Here is a 21,368-nt window from a genome sequence, read left to right on the forward strand (position 1 = left end):
ATTCATGTCTTTTAAAACTAACCAGTGTAAAGATCATGGTAGGTACTGTATGTGGCATGGTATTGACCTGAGTACTACCAAGTAATAGCTGTTCTCCAAGAAGTGGATCTTGTGTAAAAGCTCAGGTCAAACGCTGAAGGGACACATACTGTTAAACCATGGTAAAGACAAAACAGTATCATATAACATATTATCATTTAATGCCATTTCTTATACCATGTTTTGTCCATACATCTTTATTTATTTTTGCTTTATACATGCCATACTACAAACTGTACACAGGGAATACAAAAATAATGTCTTGTTGCAAGATACACTACAATCAGAAACTACTGAATCTATTGTGCAACATGCACAACTGTAAATCTAGGATTAAAGTCTAAGATTAAAAACATGCAACCTTGAAAATTTGTAGTACACACAAGATAAATGTGGTTATAATACAGAAAATATTTGTGAGTGCAACTGTGAGTGCAAGTTGCAAAGTATGATTAAGAGAAACAGCCTCATCTTTCCTAAAGGTTCTTTTCAAAATAATCTGTTTCTGTGTGATGACTTTTTTCTCTCTACAAAAAAGGAATATATTTGCCCATTCATCTGCACGTCATCATGTTCAAAGGTATTTGACAAATCCCTTTTTAAGCAAACAATGGCATCATCAGTACCCTTTATAAATGTTAATTTGATGAGATTTTTAGATCCAATACTAAAACTGCATTGCAGCATACCCTTCCAGAGAGTCTGACTCTCTTCTTCTGTTATACAGCAGTCCAAACAAGAACACACAAACCATCTCAACATATTAAAGACACATTACAGTGCCATACAAATCTTATATCAATCTGATATCATTTGTTTCATGTGCAGTTACTGCATTTTGCCTTTGCATAACAGTCGCGGCATTCTGCCATAATTTAACCAGCATGCCACCTATGAGTGGTCTGAGCATTTTCAGTGGATACTAAACCTAAAGTCGTGGCCACCAAGATAGCAACATTTTCACCAAGGCAGGCACAGATGTCAAGCAAACAGCGTGTGCGTGCAGTCAAGGTCAGGGCCGCAGTGATGATCTCATACGTCTCGCGGGTCACAGCCTGTCTGGCTCGCAACACGTCAAGTACGTTGTTGAGTCGGCCCTCAGTCATGAAGCGAACAATGGCCTCCCGTCTTTCTTGCAGAAGTTGGCAACAGCTCCTTCCCGCAGACAGTTGACATTTAACTAGAGAAAGAGGAAGGAGCAGAGTATATGATAACAGTGTAAGCATTGAGTTAGGAACTAACACAAAGATAGCATTTATCCATCATTTTTATATTGTTCTGTTATTATGTGACCAAAGCAAATCAGATCAACCTAGGTTCAGACATTTTACAGCTGTTAATGATCTTAAAAAATAAGAGAGATTATAATTAGTTAACAGGTCATTACAATAAATAAATATTAGAAATAGAAATAATGCACACACTTTGCTGTTAAGTAAAATATATATTAAATATATACAAAAGTTTGGGGGTTTTCTGTTCATCAAAGATGCATTAAATTAATAACAAAATAGTAAAGAAATGTATAATGTTACAAAAAAATTATATGTCAAATTCATCTAAGAAACATGAAAAATAAAATTTGATTAAGTAAATGCCACCTTGGTATGCAAAACAGTAAAAAAAAAAAATTACTATCCAAAGTGCACACACACAGAGCAGTGAACACACATAAACTGTGAACACACACCCAGAGCGGTGGACAGCCATTTATGCAGCGGCGCCCGGGGAGCAGTTTTGGGTTCAGTGCCTTGCTCAAGGGCACCTAAATCGTGGTATTGCCGGCCCAAGATTCGAACCTATAACCCTAGGGTTAGGAGTCAAACTCTAACCACTAGGCCACAACTTCCCCACTTTAAATCATAGTGTTTTTTTTATTTTTTATTGTCTTGTCCTTTAGCCAGTGACTTCACTGGGACAAAACCTTCTATACTACTAGCATTTAAAAGTACAAAACAAGACTAATTCTGAGAAAAACAAAAACCCTCTGGGGAGGAAACACACTGGACACAGATAAGGAATGAGTGGGGCAGTCATTCAGGAAGCGAATGAGCACAGTCCCACAGAACTGCTTACTGCGCACATGTAAAGATCTGATACATTTGCTGTGTCCAGGTAGTTATGCCAGCAGTATATACACAAAATTCCTCCAGATTTATTTAGCTAAAATACATCAGGCAATTGAGAGCAGAGCTCTTCCAGATGGATTAAAGTGCACAGCAATGGCATGTTTATTCTCTCGGTTCAAACTCACATGTTGGAAATGTGCAGGACAAGAATGGAGAGAGTTAGAGAGATTCACAAACTTATACTGTCAGGACATTTTGGAGACCAAACTAATTTCTCACCTTGGTTGCCAGCGTTGTTTTGTGGGTTGATCTGGAATATCATTGTGGGGGAAACACATGGGGACCTTAAAGATGCAGAGCTCTGTCTCTGGGGAACTCCGGGACGTCCATTAATCTGAGTGAAACCATTATCACTGCAGGAGTTATTGGACTGGAGTGAACTTTTGCCAGTATCTATAAAAGCAGGGCAGGGAACAACATAATTATAAGACAATTTATAGTAATAAAATGATAAACTGTATACAAAATACTATCAAATGATTGCTCACTAACCCCTACAACATCCAATTTGAGGACAACCTCTTGTTGCTATTGGCAGAGGAGCCTTTACTTTTGCATTCGGTGGAGACACTGGCAGAGTTTCATTCTGGGGAATCACCTTGGAGTTCCAATGTTTTGTGGTACTTTTGCAATTATTGTCCTGTTGGTGGTAAAATAAATAAATAAATAAATAAATAAACAGTCAGCTGTCAGAATCCAAAAGCTTTAAGTTAAATTAAAAAGTTATTTATTATGCACACACACACACACACACACACACACACACAATGGTCTGGTTGCTTCTATTGCTCTCCTCATTTGTAAGTCGCTTTGGATAAAAGCGTCTGCTATATGATTAAATGTAAATGTAGAGCACTTCAACAAAAAATCAAGTAAAACTTGTTTAAAATAAATGCACCAGTTGTCCTACCTCTAGGTTATGTAGCTCAATAGGCAACTCCCAGGATGAGCGCATTTTACAGCTCAGTAGCCTCCTCTCCTGGTGAAACAGACACACACAAATACACAATCAGTTCTTCTCATCTGTATTAAAATGAATTTCAAAAATCAACATGATGTGGAGTCCACGATCGCTAGTCAAAATGTTTCTAATTTGACATATAGCTACATATTGTTGATTTGAAAAATTAATAATATTGGTATTAGCATTGTCTTCATTTTGCTTTAATGAAAGCAGCATTTGAGCTGCATGAAGTTCACAAGTTTGTAAGAATGATTTGATCCAAAGAGCATCTTGTTCTTCAGTGGAAGGAATATCTTACCTTTTGAACAGTTTATTTAATATCTTTATTGGATCACTGGCCAGAAAATCTTAAATGTTTATTTTTTATTCTTAACTTTTACTTTGTAGAATGACTTTAGATCCCACTTAATAAAATGTATTTATATATTTATTTATATATTTAATTAATAAAAGTACCTTGCATGTTTTCAGATGAAGAACAGCTTCGCTGAAAGTCTGTGGACCAAACACTGCCAAGGTTTTCCTTAGAACCACAGCACACTCTGTATGAGCAGAACATAATTAGTGATTAAGTAATATTGGATAACATCTCTAAGAGCTATAAAAATTCCATAACTCACCCTCAGCTGATGGTCGTTTTTTAGGGTCACTGTTCAAGCATCTAATGATGAGCTGGGTGAGGGCATGGCTTTGAGGTGTCATTGGTGGCAGAAGGTCAACCTCCAAACCAAGCTCCAATTTGGTCTGAAGCTGATCAATACCTGTAAGAAAATTATTGTCTTCAGGCAAATGGATGATGAAAAATCCTTCTCACTGAATAAGACAATTTTTAGATTACACGGAAGAGATAACATACCTTCACATGGACGCTTTCTATTCAACGTTTCCCACAGAAGAACCCCAAAACTGGAAAATCATGAAAAAGAAAAAAAAATCAACAATTCTACTCTAACATACAGCCGAAACAATCTAAAATGTTGAAATAATGCACCTCACCTATATACGTCAGCCTCAACAGAAGGAACAGCACCTTGAATGACTTCAGGTGACACATAGGCCAGATCTCTGTAACATGGTCCACGGCAATTAGACGTGCTCAAGTCCAGGTTTATTTCTTGACCCCAGTCACACAACTACAATGCAACACACATTTTAAAAGTTGAAGTTACTATGCAACAGTACAAAAAACATATTTTAAGGTATTTATTTATATTGTTTGCCAATACCTTGGCACAGTACTGTTGGTTGAGAAGAACATTAGTGGCTTTCAGGGCTCCATGAGGCAGACGAATGGCATGGAGATGAGCTAAACCTTTAGAAACGTCCAAAAGGATCCGAAGACAAAGAGCCATTGAAAGCTCTGGAAACATGTCTGACTAATGAAAGCAAAAAAAAAAAGTCACTTTCAGTTGTAGCTGCCTATTAAATAAGAATGCATTTCCTGAAAGAAGAAGTTACAGTATATTACTGATGACACAATAACTAAAAGCGAATGCATGTATTGGAATGCTATTCACTGGTTGGCACTATTTTAAGTGCCTAGGGGATTTCCACTTTCTCGCTGTCAGAAAAGTCAACACCATCTTCTAAAGAAAAAAATCACATTTACTTCCTGTTTTAGATAACAGGCTCATCAGGTATGTTAACACACCTGTCTTGGACTCATTAAATCATCTTTTTAAATTAAGTATTTTATCTAGCTATTGAAGTTGTATTTTTTTTTTTTTTTTTTACTAAGTTTACACTTACCTCATGCAGTAATGAATCTAGAGATCCTTCAGTCATCCAGTCCCACACCAGCCCAACCAGAGAATGAGATGTGTACACACCCAATGGGACTAAAACTTGCTCAGAACACACCCGACCCAGCATTCCTTCTTTCTTTAACCTGTCGACCCATTTACTGATACCACACACACACACACAAAGTTTTGTTTTACATTGTTTGCCGTGGAAATACCCTATAGCCTACATTGCACAATGTTTGAACAAAGATTTTACACTGCAACATTTAATAGAGTTTAGTTTGATTGTTTATTTGTTCATTAATATTAACATTTACTATTACTATTCATATTAGTTTAACGTTTTACAATTATTAATTAGCTATTTGGTACTAATTAATCAATATTATTTAGTAAATATTCAATGTATTAGACCTATATATGAATATTTACTATGCAAAGCGCAACAAATAAACGTGCAAAACTGATAAGTCGAATAAATGATGAGTGAAAATGTCGTTTACCTATCCTTGATTAACTTGACAGCCACTTTGCGTCCTGTCCTCCCGAAATGTCCTCGCAAGCACGCACCTACACTCGTTCGGACCAAAACTACATCGCGCAAGTCTTTCTCGTCAATCATCTGCAGATGACTGGCCTGAGCCATTCCTCTGGACCCAGTCGATTTCAGCCCTGCTGGGATGATGAGAGAATGCTCAACTAGATTCATTTGCTGTCAGGAATAGAAAATGAAAGGAGTCGAGAGCCCGGCCCCATATCGCGTGCTCATGACACGTCACTTGTTTACTTCGCATTCTATTGGCTGTTGAGGTCACAGAAATCCCCGGCTATTTTTAACAAAGTCACGAAGTCTTGAAAAACAATTCCAATTTCACTAATAATTGATTCACCTGGGTTTGAGAGAGGGTAACACTTACAGACATATTAAAGTTTGATATGCAAAAAAAGTGATAGATTGCTTGCTGATCTCACTGCTAACCTTTTTTTTTTTCAATCCATGCACACAAAAATCAACATAAATCTCAAGTATACGCTAAATATATGTTGTACACAGTGAAGCTGAATGAAATATATGTTAGGGTAAGAAAATAGCTATTCAGTCATACAGTGATAAAGGCAACGGTGTTTCAAGATTTTTTTTTTTTAACATTGTAAAGTAGGCTTTGTTCTTCTCTGATTTTTCTTCAAATATAACATGTGAATGTTTTTTTTCTACTTGATTCTCTCTCTGTGTGTGTGTGTGTGTATATATATATATATATATATATATATATATATATATATATATATATATATATATATATATATATATATATATATATATATATATATATAATTATTATTTTTTTTTTTTTATTATTTTTTTTACCTAAAAAATATAAACCTTGGCGCCAGTGGTAACAAGACATGATGGATCCATGTTCTCATTCTGTTTACGCCAAATTCTGTCTCTACCAAATGAATGTCTCAACAGAAATCGAGACTCATCAGACCAGGCAACATTTTTCCAGTCTTCAACGGTCCAATTTTGGTGAGCTCGTGCAAACTGTAGCCTCTTTTTCCTATTTGTAGTGGAAATGAGTGGTACCCGGTGGGGTCTTTTGCTGTTGTAGCCCATCCATCTCAAGGTTGTGCCTGTTGTGGCTTCACAAATGCTTTGCTGCATGCCTCGGTTGTAACGAGTGGTTATTTCAATCAAAGATGCTCTTCTATCAACTTGAAGTAGTCGGCCCATTCTCCTCTGAACTGTAGCATCAACAAGGCATTTTCGCCCACAGGACTGCTGCATACTGGATATTTTTCACTTTTCTCACCATTCTTTGTAAACCCTTGAAATAGTTGTGCGTGAAAATCCCAGTAATTGAGCAGATTGTGTAATACTCAGACCGGCCTATCTGGCACCAACAACCATGCCACGCTCAAAATTGCTAAATCAACTTTCTTTCCCATTCTGACATTCAGTTTGGAGTTCAGGAGATTGTCTTCACCAGGACCAAACCCTAAATGCATTGAAGCAACTGCCATGTGATTGGTTGATTAGATAATTGCATTAATGAGAAATTGAACAGGTGTAATCCTTTAGGTTAGTGTACATATATATATATATATATATATATATATATATATATATATATATATATATATTCATTTAATTATTTTTGTAATTTATGTAGGCTACGTTTGTATGTATTTATGGTTGAAATATTTTGAGGACAAAAATGATATATCTGAAGCACATGGATTGTTGAACAATTTTGGGGAAAATAGTGCTGGAAGTGTCACCCACTAAAACAGGGTCATCTAAGGGTAAATCATTGGTGTGGTTTATGAAGTCTATTAACATCATCAAAATGAAGATTGTCACTTTTTTTCCAAGTATTCATCACTTCCCCTTAGCCTACTTCATTTGTCCTGAAAGTAATGACCGCATGAATAACATCATACTAGCCATACAAAATAGCTATAAAGGGAAGACAATAAGGCAGGGGAGTGGAAATAGACAGGCAACAGTTATTAATTATTAACCACTCAGCACACATTTAACATAGCAATTTTTATTAGCGTATACATACACTGTGTCTCCATTGCCTCCAGTCATAACGGTATCACATGGCTAACATATGCTACTTCTACAGCTGTGGGTGTGTTAGCTCATCATGTGACTCCATCTTTCTCAACAATAAAAGCAATTTCCTCTTTTTTCTCAGATGTCTGCCGAAATTGCAAAAAGAGGTGTCTGTCACACACTTGGGGTTTTCTTTGCAAGGCTAAAACTTAGAATTAAGCCTTACACCATTTGCTGATCCATTATCAACGTGACAAGTGAATGGGAAGTGATATTTCTATCTTAAAGAAAAGGGGATGTCCATAGTGACATAACTCATAATAGAAAGTATTCTTGTGAGTCATTTATTGGTTTATCACTTTCACGCTCTGTTATCTCAGAAAAAAAAAAACTATTGTCACTTTTACTGTTAATTTATTACTGTAACTGTTTTATTATAAATTATTGTACATGAGCAAAAAGAGGCATTTAGAATTTCTAACGATAAATAAAATTAAATATAGATAACAGAGTTAAACAGATACTGCCAATGATTCACATTGTTGAGCTATTGTAATCTGATAAAACTAGTCAATACATTGATTTTTTTTTTTTTATCCAAAAATGATTAACATTTATCATTACCTGAGCAATACAAGACTAAAGGCATGAAATTCATTACAGATGCAATCAGTCTTACCATTTCCATGCTACTTGATGGAAAATGTCTAGGCTTGTTCCCTTTATCTGGTTTCCTAGTCTTGCCATCAACCCTCACTTGTTAAATTGAACAAATAAACTTTAATAATTTTATATATAAAAATATGAAGTTATGTGACACATCTAGATTCTTCTCAGTATTCGTCTGCTCTGATATGAATTCATGAGTGTATGTCAGTGATCTAGTGCATGTACGTGTGTAAGTGAGTACTCCACTCAAGAGTCAGTAAAACCCCTTATGCAACTTTCCACAAAGGAGCTGCAACACAGTGAACAAACTGTAAACTAGGAGTTTAGATGAAAATCAAGCTGAACAAAGGGGAACTTCGACGCAATACCCATTATGTTAATATTTTCCATAGAACATCAGAATGCAATACAGGGCTCATTCCTAGGCTATACCACAAAGACAACAGAACATTCCAGCAGATCGTCATGGAATTTTTAAATGTATTTATAAAAATAAAATAAAAAATACAGCATTAAAGCAAGAATATAAGAACATTTCCAATGCAATGTAAGGTGTAGTAAAGAATCAGCAACTTATGTTGTATTTCATTTATAATAGCCTAATTGTAAAAATTTTGTGATATGTTGATATTATATGTTCTATTTAATGTCATACCAAAAGTACCTTATATGTCTACTTGTTGGAGCAGACAACCATGGCAAATTCATTATTAAATGCAACTTATTTGGCCAGTTAAGTGAATTCTGACTGTGATAAATTGTGGTGGGCGTGGCATCACGCTTTGGGGATATTTTATCTGTTAAGGTGACTGGGAAACTCATGAAGATAAATAATGGATGGATACAGAAAGTTCCTGCTGGAAATATGCTGAAGTCCACAAGAGCACTGGGACTTGGATGATGGTTCATCTTCCAAATCAACAACAACAATGACCTGGACTCCTGGAGCATGCATCAAATACCACAGCAAAGCCCAGACTCAAATCCCAATGGGCGTCTGTGAAATGAATAAAAAACATTGCTTTCACACAGAGTCCCTATCATATGAAAATCTGGGGATTTTTGCGTAGAAGAACCGCAGACAAAATCCCAGTAGGAAGATTGATTAGGGACTCACAGCTGTTCCCGCCAGACGTGGTTCTGAGACTGCAGCTCCACACACCTGCCACCAGAGGTCGCCTCTCTCTCCCCGATGATCATTTTAAGGTTCTGATTCACAGATAGTTAGTTCATATTCTTGTTTTGAAGGCTACAGTTCTAAGTGGTTTAGTTTGTTTGATGGTAATTAATTATTTCTGTTGTTTAGGGTAGAGTGGGGGAAAGCCCCCATCCCCACTGATTTTCCCAAAATAACAATTAGATAAAGTCACAATACATTTTGCTGTAACTATGGAGTACATTGACAAGATGATGTAATACCATTCACCATAATTAAGCTTACACTGGTGAAAAAACAGATTCCACCGTAAGTGATGTAGTTTCCAGCAGATAGGGAGTACAGGTTATTTAAGGGAAATATAATTACATTTTCGGAACCTGTGGGGCAAAACGCCCATTAAATAAAAATAAATAAATAAAAATAATAATAAAATTAATAATATTCTATGTTAAAATCTAATAAAATAAAAACATTACATTTTTCATTCTTGGTTTATAATTGATGTCATCATCAAAGTATAACTATTCTGGACGCATAACTTATGTTTCACAGGGGGGGAAAAAAGTCAGTCCTTAAGGTGTTTTCCTTCACTGTACCCTATCATCCCTTGGGTTTTAAATAGAAAATGTTGCCTGTGTTTTTACTTTACTTCTCTACTTATGTCCTCTTTCAGTGTCTCTATTAATTCTCTTCAATTATTTTCTCTTTTTACTTGATCAAACAAATTCAATTTCTTCTCATTTTGAAGAGTGATTTTATGAATAAATAACTTGCTGGAAAAGATGTTTCAAAACAGTAAAAAAAAAATTAGGGTTCTTTGGCAATTTAAAAAAAAGGAAAGAAAAAAAGAAAAGAAAAGCAGAACCCCTTTTGGTGCTAAAGTGCTATATTAAACTTTTATGATGCTATAAATACAGTTCATTTAAATTAGTATTATGTTGGGTTTTTACCCATCTTTTTGCCAAAATGTTCAAAAATGTGGAAAAACAAATGATAAAAAATAAAAAAATCACCAAACACCAATAATATTGATTTTATATATTCTATATTATAATATGACAACAAAAATACACGTACAAAGTAAGAAATATTAAAAACAAAACAAAGTTTGTGCTTTACTCTATTTCATTACAAAACTTGGAAAAACAAACAAAAGTGCAACTTGCTTGCTTCTAACAGAACAAATACACAGTTTCTTAGCTCATTTACTTTTATCCTAAAAATGAATACACTTTTTTGGGGGGGGCAGTTTTAACTTTTAACTTTTCTCACACAATTGTCCCAAAAATTGAATTATTCATCATTAAAAGTTATTTGCTAGAACACCTATTCACATTTCACAATGAATACAGCAGTTTTACACAGTAGTAAAAAGCTAAAGTGCTGAGCAAACTAACATACTCATACTAAAAATACGAACACAGAAATACAGCTTATGACAGGTGGATCATTTATGCTTATCTTCCTGTTGCTCTGTGACCCGTTATCAGTGCAATGTCATCTGAGGAACATTCAACACCCTAACCAGCAGGATGAGAAAGGATTTTTACAAACGCCCTTTGTGAATAATCTCTCAAGGTAACATCTCTGAAAGAAGTGAAATTTGGCAGAAAGACACTGTTTGAGCACCACCAGAGTTTTAACTCTTCTCATGAGTCTGTAACATATGCTGCTTTGAAGATCCAGAGCTGCTCCCATCCGAAAGTGACCTATCTTTCTTTTTCATCCGTTCAAGAGCATAGTATCGCAGCATGAGAAAAAATCCTGGTGGGAACACAAGGAAATGGCATCAGAATGGAAGATGATGAATATATAAATTCAATATATCTGAAGGAAATGATAAGAAAAGGAAACAAGTCTCAAGGCAGTTTTATTTTTATATGGAGCAACAGGAACTCGGCTTATGTTGACACAATAGCCTAGCCTCGATGTGACCTTGTGTATTTTGTGATAGTGCATTCAAGACAAACCTTACCTTGTAAACTATTGATAATGCAGAAGAGGAAGAGAATGGTCTCTGACATTGGACCAAAATCCAGGAAACCAAGGCCCCACGTCGTGCCAAACAGACAGGTGAGACCCCAGATACTGAGAAAAGCCACATGAATCTTCTTCCAGTCAGGCCGGTTGCGGATCTCCCTCACCACAAGGAAAAGCATGACGGCTCCAGAGCTCACCACAACAGCAAGTAAGCCAACATTTATGATGTAATGAGCCAATAGGCTCTTTTCATTCTCCAACATCCAGCACCTGGGTAAGCCGGAGCAGAGTTTATTATAATTTTCGTATGCTGTTATATCTAAACGTAAGTACTGTAAATATGTCTCCTTACATGCGGTAAGTACTGTTGACATCATCACTTGGCACAATCTCCCTTTTGCCATAAATATCCACGTCATAAATATCCTGTATCGTGAGCAGTATACCGACCAGCAGAAACGGAAGACCTGAAATTGAAAAGAAAAACATTAATTATAATGTTTATATTCACGAAATACTCTTCTGCTTGTTTTTATAACGCTATTTTTATAACTTGAACTATTAAAATTGTTGTTTTCACTCACCAAAGCCTACTAAGTAAAATATCCATGTCGGGAGAGTTGAGGTGAACACCTTGCGGATGAGTAAGAACGTGTGAAACACTTCCAAGGCCATCCAGCAGAGTGTGCTCAGCAGCGCATAATGCAGAAGGGATCCTGTTATTTTACAAACAGTTTCATTTCCTACATTGGCCAGTGTGCCAGTAAGAATGAAGAACAAGCACAGAAGAAATATCGCCACTACTAGACCACGGTGAACCAGTGAGATCTGGGTTTTCTTCCCTCTTTTGGAACACAGAGACAAACAGACAAAACAAGACAAAAGAAAAAAAACAGGTGAGATTCACAATGGAATTTTCACTGAACTAGCATTTTTTGTGATGGTGTTGAATTCCAAGCCACAGAAGTTATAGTTACCTGCGGTTACAGAGCCAGTAGAAGAGAACCAAACAGCTAACTAAGGACACAGCACAGCCCACAGCTGTAATGAACGTCAGAGTCTGTAGATGGCGAACTGTAGCCTTCTGTTCCACTTGCTGAAGCAATAAAGAAAAAGAGACAAGGGGTGTGTATCACCAAATCTGTTTTATGAAAAGGTTGGCAAAAAAAAAAAAAAAAAGAGAGAGAGAGAGAGAGTATAACTCTGGAAAGAGGACCAGGTGGCACTTTTTTAGTGGATGTCTTGTTGGAGAGGTTTCACTATTCTTGAAATCTTGAAACTATGCTACACAACCTGCTTTTGTAGGAAAACAGCTTACCGGTTAATAAATCTACAACCCATTGGCTAATCTTCAACATGTTTGCGATTATACATTGATTTGGGATTGCTCTAATTTTAGAGAGTTTACACCTAATGCTGTTTTCTAAATACTATTTAGCAACAGGTACCATTCAGTATACAGCACTTCTCATTCATTTCCAGAAGTACCTTTTATACATAAAGATTGTCTCTCAGTGATAAATATTACCAGCAATAACTAAACTAATGCTGCTACTCACCACAAGAATAGCAAAGTATGTGAGATGATTACAGCAACATTCGGTCTCTGTGTCATGGATTTTAACAGTATCACAGCCGTCATATCTCCAGGTCACTTCATTATCTGCAGAGACACATTAACAGAACAGTCAGAAATTGTGCTTCAGCTAGCATTGAAACATTTGTATTGATGTGTCTATGAACTTGAGCGCACCTCGTCTTGTGTCCCATGAAACACAGCTTCTAGAATGGTTTGGCTGTGAAATGATAATAGAAGAGGTTAGGAAAAATGCATCTACAATCAGTTCAAAGAGAGTGGCTCAGCACATACAGTACAGATTTACCATTGCTATTCTGTATGAGTTAATGATTTTAATGTCAAAAACAACATCAGCAATTTGATTTTTATCCCGCTTCACCTCATCAGCCTTGTCATGTCAGAGTTAATAAAATGGCATATATTTAGTCTACTCAGTAAAAAATGATGTGAGCTTGATGTTAAGCTTATAAATAGCCTGTTAATATAACAACAAATATGGTATATCATGAAAAAGTATGAAAAAACGAAACATGCTCGAAAAGACGTACTGGGATAGCAGAGTGATGGAACCTGATTCTGACAGGTTCTGGGAGGTTTTTGATGATCTCGTTCTCCACAGAGAGTCCAACTACGCCACCCAGAAGATCATATGAGCCCCTCTACACAACACATATACTGTTATGTCATACTGTACATGTTGCTGTGTATGTTGGTAGGCTAATATAAGCTAAATAATCATGTCTGCTTGACAAATATTGTCATACCTGGAACAAGGTCTTTTTTTGGAAGTAAGTACACACCACTTTGGATGTGTTTCTTGATTGGGATTTCAGACAGGAAGGAAGATAAACGGAGGGTGTCATGTTTGGTGCTACAGTTTGAGTCTGGAATACAACATATATTTTTATTCAGATGCTGGAAAGAGACCTTCCTGTGACTCAATTATTCGGTTATTTGAACTTTGTGCTTCTAAAAGGTCAGTGATATTTACTGTCAGAGTGAAATTGAGTCCTGTGAAACCCTCTTTCATCTCAATGATTGTGCTCTCAGCACAAGGTAGATCCACATGACCTGTTTTATTGGATTTCATCACCACTTCCTCTATCCTGCAAACACACACAGACAAATGCATTTAGACATGATCAACACATTCATGAATGTTAAAAAAGTGATTTAAAAAAAGTTATTCTTAAACTTTCGAACATGATCAAATATTTTTGTAACATATTAGGCATACCAGCTAATATTTCTATATTTAATGCAATAGATCTGACTAGCTGACCAGGTTTTACATTTCACTGCAAGTTGTATTCTGTATATAACGGTGTATGTGACAAATACAAAACCTAAAACCCTGAAGTCTTCTTTCTACTTCAGAAATACACGTCATGTAAAATTACATGTCATATTTATATATACAGTAACCGTAAATACACAAACTGCACCACAATACTACTACCTTTTTCATTCAGAGAAAAAAACTACTTATTTATAGTAGGGTTGTGAAGGGTGTGTATGCATTATGGTTATAATAAAAACCACAGTAAACACCTCTTTTGTAACCACACAATATGTACACACCTATTTCTTAAATAGCTTATGCATACAATTATTAAGATGACTCAGCATATCAAATGAACATGCACAATACATGGGGGCATATATACAGTAAATAAAATGTTGAAGATGTGTAATGTATTAAAAATTCAACAAAACACTTGGCAGTCCATGCATAAAAAGTGAGCAAAAGTTTGTAAGGCATTGTAGTCAAGGGTTCAGTTTCCTGTTTGCAACTCAACCTCTGCTTTTCACTCATACTTAAGCATGGCCTGATTGGGCTCTTTACAGGCATGCACAACATCACCTTTTGCTATCTGCATGATAGACTGCATCAGTTCACAAGACTTTAAAATAATAGTGAAACTACCAAACCAAAATAAAATGATGATTTTCTCACATGTTTGCTCCACTGTGCTTCTGACTTGCCTCATCACAGAATTTCTCCTCTGTAAGTGGGAAAACAGAAGAAATATATTGAAACTAAAACTACTTACATGCTCAGAAATGTGAAACTCACAAGTGAGCTCAGTTAGTGTAACCTTTTGACCTGTAGGTCAAATATTCTACAAATTTTAAGATAACAAATTTTACATATTAAAGTTTCTTACTGCAGTTGATTGTATCTCCTCGAAAACGATATACTTCCATGGCATCATATATGATGATATCACCATGGGTGCTGCCTTTTACAATACCATACAAAGCAGCACGTGTGTGTTTCCCTTGTGAGAGGTCAGTGCAGCACTTTCCTTGAAGGCCATGTGATTCACACAGAGTGTGATTGGTTCCATTCACCTGCACTATCAGCAGGTCCAGCAGCGGCTCCCACAACACACAGAAATGACTTTGATTTTGAAGAGGACTTGATATTAGAGGAATGGATGAAGATCGGGTACACATGGCTGTGATACTGCCTTGAATTGAGAGTGTACTCTCGTTGGCTGAAATCTCAATTTCTTTACAGCCTGTTTTCAAATCATATTTCAGATTTCGGGATGCGTTGCCATGGCGCCATATTCCACACATCTTAAAGTCTCTGTCATTCTCCATTGCTGAACAAAATAAAGTAAAATTAAATATATAAATGTTAAGCTGCAAACTAAGAATTCTAAAGATATTTATAACAAACTATCCGAACTATCACATTTATGCATTTATCAAGTATGCATTTTCATTATAAAAATAGATTCATTAAACAAGATACTAATAACAATGGCGGCCAATACATTTCACTTCATCAGTAATAACCTGATGAACCTTACCTTGACCCAAAATAAACAGAAGGCAGATGATTATCCACATTCTTACAGACTTTGGATTCTGCTCCATTGTAGCTCAGAGATGATGCCTGAAAGCAAGAGAGAACTCAGTTAAAGATACACATAATGGCATGCCTCAGTAGAGCCATACTACAGCAACCCATATGAATTGGAAATCAAGTTATCAATATCTTGTCTGTTACTTCCACTTACCACCTCATTTAATAAGTAAAAGACACATCTGCTTTATCTATGGAACAAAAACCTTCTCATTAGCTCACTATTCTTGTGATAAAGAGGCAGCCATCTAGTAACACATCTATTCCTGGGCCCTTATCAATGAGAACACATACATGCAGGGGTAAAAATACATTCTGATGCATGCTAGGCTACAACTGCCATCTCTTATCAATGAGAACAGACTTTATCCTGTGACAAAGGGACTATTGAGATGATAATGCAAATGGACATATTCAGTGCAGCACACAGATATGATGCCATCTTTGTCACAAACTTTTTTTTTTTTTTTTTTTTTTAGCAATGCAGTCCTCAAGACAAAGAGCATGTCTCAGATCTCCTATAAGATGAATCATAACACACTTTCAGTCCCAGCCAGTGACAGTGGATGAGTCAGATCTTGAATGGTGTGTTTTTTTTTTGGACCTGAGTCAGCACAGGCATTGAGGTACACAACAGATCCCCAAGTCTCTTCTTCAAATTTGAGTGTTAACAGCTGAAGTTTCTTTCTCACTTTGATGACAGAAACCCTTGATATTTTCTTACACACATGCAAGCTTTTCACTTGACACGATGTTAAATGATAGATTGGAGTTGTGTGGATTGCTTGTGGATTATTGTGATGTTTTCATCAGCTGTTTGGACTCTCACTCTGACGGCACCCATTCACTGCAGAAGATTCATTTGTGAGAAAGTGACATAATGCTAAATTTCTCCCGATCAGTTCCGATGAAGAAACTCATCTTGGAGATGCAAATTTTCCGTTTTGGTGAAACTATTTTTTTAAACAGTGCACTACGCCGATTTCACAAATAGGTTTAAGCTTTCTGTGGGTAACACAGGGCCAGTGCTTCAACACTTCAATTAGTTCTCACATATGTAGCAAAGATCTGCCGTTTTGCTTTTCTGCGCGTTGACCTTTACATCTGTCAGAGATATGAGCCAAACTAGTCGAAATGAAACTGTAGGAGAATATTGCACACCGTAAAGATAAGACACCACTGTGGCTTTCCTGCATTTTCGAGCACAAACATGCATCAGCCTGTTGTGGCAAGCATTATGCAAAACGCAACGCCCCCAGCTCCTCAATTTGGTCTGAAGATGAAACAACTTAATGTGCTTTAACACCGCTGCTTCTATAATAAGATGTGGTCTAGAAAGACACAACTATAATGAAATTGCATGTCTGCATAACATGAAGTGTAAGAGACACATAGGTGAGATACAAGAGATACTAACATAAAATAACTGCTGTGTTGTTAAAACAATGTCGAGCAATGCAGCTGTGTGGATAGAGCAATGATAACATCTAAACAGCAAACATGCACATACATACTTCCTTTCACCAGACTGAGCTCACAAAATACAAACATTTTGACAAAAGCTGCAAAATATCTGTTAAAATGTCTATTGCATATAGTGTCAGAAATATGTGTGAGACATTTCTGAAAGCGTTTTGACACAAAGGTAGCCTATACTAACACTGTAGCAACAAATATTCTTGGGTTTAAGGGAAGTTGTCTATTTCTAAATGAAATGTTAATATGCAGTTTAGATCAACTGGACAATATGCCGAGTTTTGAGAGCCTTTTTGAAATGGATTCCTTTTCACAAAAAAAAAAAAAAAAAAAAAAACACCTAAACCTTATAACAAAACAACCTTCAAAGCAGCAGCTGCCATCTTAATACCTATGTTGTGGTTATTCATTTGGTTTCATAGTTTTTCCACCCACACTGGTCACCGGATACTAGCAGGACCCAACAACATGTTCCTCCAATGCAGATGAGCAAACTACGTGGATGCACACTAATAATCAATCAAATCAATAATTAATTAATTATTATTATTATTTATTTTTATACTGTATAGTACCTTTTAAACATATCCAATGGAATTCAAAGTGCTTTACAAGCAAAAACAAAACATTGAAAAAATTCAAGCAATGAAAATAAAACAAATTTATAAACAAAAAATATGAAAATGCTAAAATGGGATATGCTAAATGTACATAATTGATAAGAATGGAAAAAAATAAGAAGAAATACAATTATTTCAATGAAAAATCATCAAATCTGAGCTGCTAAACAAAGAATTATGGGAATGCGGCTTGACTTTTTCCACTGTAAATGATAAGATTACTTGTTCTTACATTTAACAGTATTTTACTTTATTTTTTCCAATCACATGAAATGTCCACTTAGATTATGTCTTCTAAAATTATGATCGTTTTTACCGAATATGTGTATGATGTGCTTCACTGAAATGGGAAACGAAAATTAAACATCGAAATTGTGTATAAAGATGATGACTATGGGGTTTTAACAGAGCAAGCAACTCACTACTACTAAGAGTACCCAGTTCCTCCATTCTATGTTTGAGAAGGGTGCGTCTATGCCTCCGCCCTTTCTGGCACTCTCTCCCACTGCCATTGTTCCAGCTATGAGGACCTCACAGCAGTCAAAGAATGTCCCTTTTCTCTCCAAGCACCACTGAAAAGAGCTGGTGAAGTCCATTAATTCAAAGGAGGCACATTGCCAGTTTTAAGCTGTGCATATAAAGGAATCTTTGCTCAAATTCATAACATTTTCTCGCCCTTGCTATGTTATTTCCTACAGCAATCATCATATAACACTTCATCTTTTAATTATAATAACTGGAAAATTGGGTCACAAACTCATGAGCCTCTGCTCCATAAAATAACTACTGTGTTGATTAAACAATGCAATGCAACTTGTTCTTGCACTGATAAAATCTAAACATGAGATTCAACATGTTTTGAAGTCCTACCCAAGTGAAGACTTGCATTTCTAGAGCATTTCCATGACCAGTGTTGTGTCTAGAAAAGCTAACAACTCGCACAGAACAAGAATGTGAACTTTGAGATGAACTAGGTCAATCTATTGTGCTTTTCCTTTGTGACATCAGTGCCAGACAAAAAAGCGAGAGGCCTTTCAGCTCGCTTCATTCTGAGCTGAACTGACAAGTAGCAGGGACTGAGGGCAAAGGTCTTTCAATAATTCAGTGGTGATCACATTGAAGATAAGTTGCATTAAACCAAAAAAACCTCTTTGACATTTAGTTGAGCAGGTCAACCACCATGGTTCAGACAGGAAAACCAACATTTTACTAGACGTGAAGAGAAGTTACAAGTAAAACATGTCTGATTGCAATTTAATAAGCATTTAAACACACAGTTGTGGTTATATTTGGGTGTTATATGCTTAATAGCTACCAGTTCCTCTAAATTCAGTTTGCATTTGCATTGTGCCCTCTAATATGCAAAAATGAAGTCAGTATGTCAGTAGTAGGCAAAGGCTCAATCTTCTCAGTCAGTTATATAGAAGGCATAAAGGAAGCATTCCTTTCTATTGAGGTGCACTGACCGAAGGGGGTGGGGGGGATACAGGATTGTTGAAGGTTTCACTAAAGCACACAGTCTCAGTGTGTCTTTGATTTGTTCATAGCCTCGGAGTAAATATGTGGCTGCTGCTCCTCCACCTGATCTCCAATTTCCCCAAGGAGCTTCTTGTCTCATATATTACAGTGAAAAAATGATTCACTGAATTTACTAACATTTTTTTAGGGAAGTGGTTGCAAACAATTTATTTAAGCTACATTTAAATAAAGAAACTTTTTTATTAAATATAGCTCTAATATATTGTTTGCAACAAATTACCTTAAAAAAATGTTTTCTAATTTTTTTTTAGAGTACAGCAAAACAATTGAGAGAAATGCATGCGGAAAACAGAAAAACTGCATGTTTCTCTTAAAAAGGCTGGAATGTGTGCTGTTAATCTAATCCTATTAAAGGTTATAGCATGTCAAGTGTTACATGAAGCTCATCCACTTGGTTATCTGAAATAATTTTTACACATTTTAGCCATTTGATAGTTTATTCTATTAGTGCAAATACAAAAACCGTGTCCATTTATGACAATACAAAGGAATGATGGGAGAGCGGGGCTAGTTGTCACAACAGCTATAGGCTACCTAAGGGTTTGATAAAACAAATTTTCAGAGGATTCATATATTGCTTTATAAACACTCAATTTTTGTGAAATTAATACTTCAACAACTTGTTGCTTCAGTTGTAAAAACATAAAAATAGTAAAACCTCTTTACATTCTTTCAAAATTATATTCACGAGCATATTTTGTTATCGGTATAAGATATCCAAGTCCTAATGTATGAAAACATCAAATTTACACTAACACCTTTCTTAAAGACCGAGTGATCTGACATCATATCGTGTAACATATTCGCAAACATGAAGAAATTGACTTACCGTTCATAGACGAACGCAGAACACTTGCTATATTGCTCCCGTACACAAAACACTCGCCTGGTTGTCGGAAAACTGTCGCGTAAACGGTGGCTGTTTATTTTGCAATAATGTTCCCGGTGAGACAGAACCCGTCAATACACGTGTAAAATAAAACGAGTGGAAGAGCAAAAAAAACGCAAGTGGCTGGCACTCAGAGAGTCCGCGCGCAGTGACTCATTCTCTCAGAGCGTGTTACTGAACTGAAGGCGCTAGTAGTGTCACATTATCATGTTAGTTAGTCATGCAGAAAGCGGAGGTAGACTTAACCACTACGACGAGATCCAAGAAACACTACCGCACCAGAGGCGGTTACATGACAGCATGACAATATTTGTTTAGAAACTGCTGTATAACGATGATGCGACTGAAATCGTAAACTTAAAACAAGCTTCTGTAGAAATTTAAGGCCAGGTGGGCTACAATATGTTATGGGAGGAGGGATGCCAGGATTGAGTTTAAACAGTCAGGATTTATTTTTGTATGATAAACAAAAAAGCTAAGAAAAAGAACAAACAAATGCAAAACAAGTATTTTCTTAGTATTGGAAACATGTCCTTTTAAGGGCAACCTCTGGTGCCTCGGAATTTGTTACAAATTAATCCCTACAATAAAGCCATAATGTCCAAGATACCGATAAGATTGCATTGCTAGGTAGTGGACATGTAGGGGAGGGAGTGCTATACTCAGTATGTGTGTGTGTGTGTGCTTTCTGTTGATCAGTTGGAGCACCTGGCTTCCTGTGCGTCTCAGCTGCTATTTCGACAGTGTTTATAAAGGCCAAGGTCTGACAAAGGCTTTTTGTTTCTCCAGAAGACTGATGTTGAAAGACCATAAATAGTCAGACATTTACAGCATGTTTGATTTTGTTTGATACATCTCATTGCCGGAGTTAGAAGTAATATATAGGCCAGTGATATATCTTTACTGAAATACAGCAGAAAGTATACATACATAGGCTACATACATACATATATATACACATCTTTCAACATCAGTCTTCTGGAGAAACAAAAAGCCTTTGTCAGACCTTGGCCTTTATAGACACTGTCGAAATATTTATACATATATATTTCAGTTATAATATGTAAAAAAAAAAAAAATGGGTCGGTAAGGTTTCTTTGTTTTTGAAAGAAGTCTCTTATCACAGTCACTACAGT

The 21,368-nt window shown here is 36.2% G+C and overlaps 2 protein-coding genes across 3 annotated transcripts; both read right to left on the reverse strand.

Moving 5' to 3' along the window:
* Positions 1-218: 218 nt before the first annotated feature.
* On the reverse strand, positions 219-5,613 carry si:dkey-181f22.4 (receptor-interacting serine/threonine-protein kinase 2). 2 transcript variants are annotated; one of them, XM_052559940.1, is made up of 11 exons: positions 5,381-5,613; positions 4,882-5,035; positions 4,359-4,508; positions 4,129-4,265; positions 3,989-4,038; positions 3,753-3,893; positions 3,589-3,674; positions 3,079-3,147; positions 2,661-2,808; positions 2,388-2,561; positions 219-1,219 (listed from the first exon to the last, which is right to left on the reverse strand). In XM_052559940.1, the coding sequence occupies exons 1-11, from the start codon at positions 5,584-5,586 to the stop codon at positions 915-917; spliced, it is 1,620 nt and encodes a 539-aa protein (XP_052415900.1). In that variant the 5' UTR covers positions 5,587-5,613; the 3' UTR covers positions 219-914. The 2 variants fall into 2 exon arrangements, with proteins under 2 accessions (XP_052415900.1, XP_052415899.1); XM_052559939.1 differs by having other exon boundaries at positions 3,753-3,911.
* Positions 5,614-10,299: 4,686 nt separating this feature from the next.
* Positions 10,300-20,791, reverse strand: adgrg1 (adhesion G protein-coupled receptor G1). The gene is made up of 14 exons (XM_052562332.1): positions 20,173-20,791; positions 15,653-15,738; positions 14,999-15,442; positions 14,788-14,836; positions 13,822-13,936; positions 13,595-13,714; positions 13,379-13,489; positions 13,005-13,047; positions 12,811-12,914; positions 12,229-12,347; positions 11,836-12,095; positions 11,604-11,718; positions 11,247-11,521; positions 10,300-11,035 (listed from the first exon to the last, which is right to left on the reverse strand). The coding sequence occupies exons 2-14, from the start codon at positions 15,717-15,719 to the stop codon at positions 10,911-10,913; spliced, it is 1,947 nt and encodes a 648-aa protein (XP_052418292.1). The 5' UTR covers positions 15,720-15,738; positions 20,173-20,791; the 3' UTR covers positions 10,300-10,910.
* Positions 20,792-21,368: the final 577 nt, after the last annotated feature.

Source organism: Carassius gibelio, chromosome B7 (assembly GCF_023724105.1).
Source record: "Carassius gibelio isolate Cgi1373 ecotype wild population from Czech Republic chromosome B7, carGib1.2-hapl.c, whole genome shotgun sequence".
Taxonomy (NCBI): Eukaryota; Metazoa; Chordata; class Actinopteri; order Cypriniformes; family Cyprinidae; genus Carassius; species Carassius gibelio.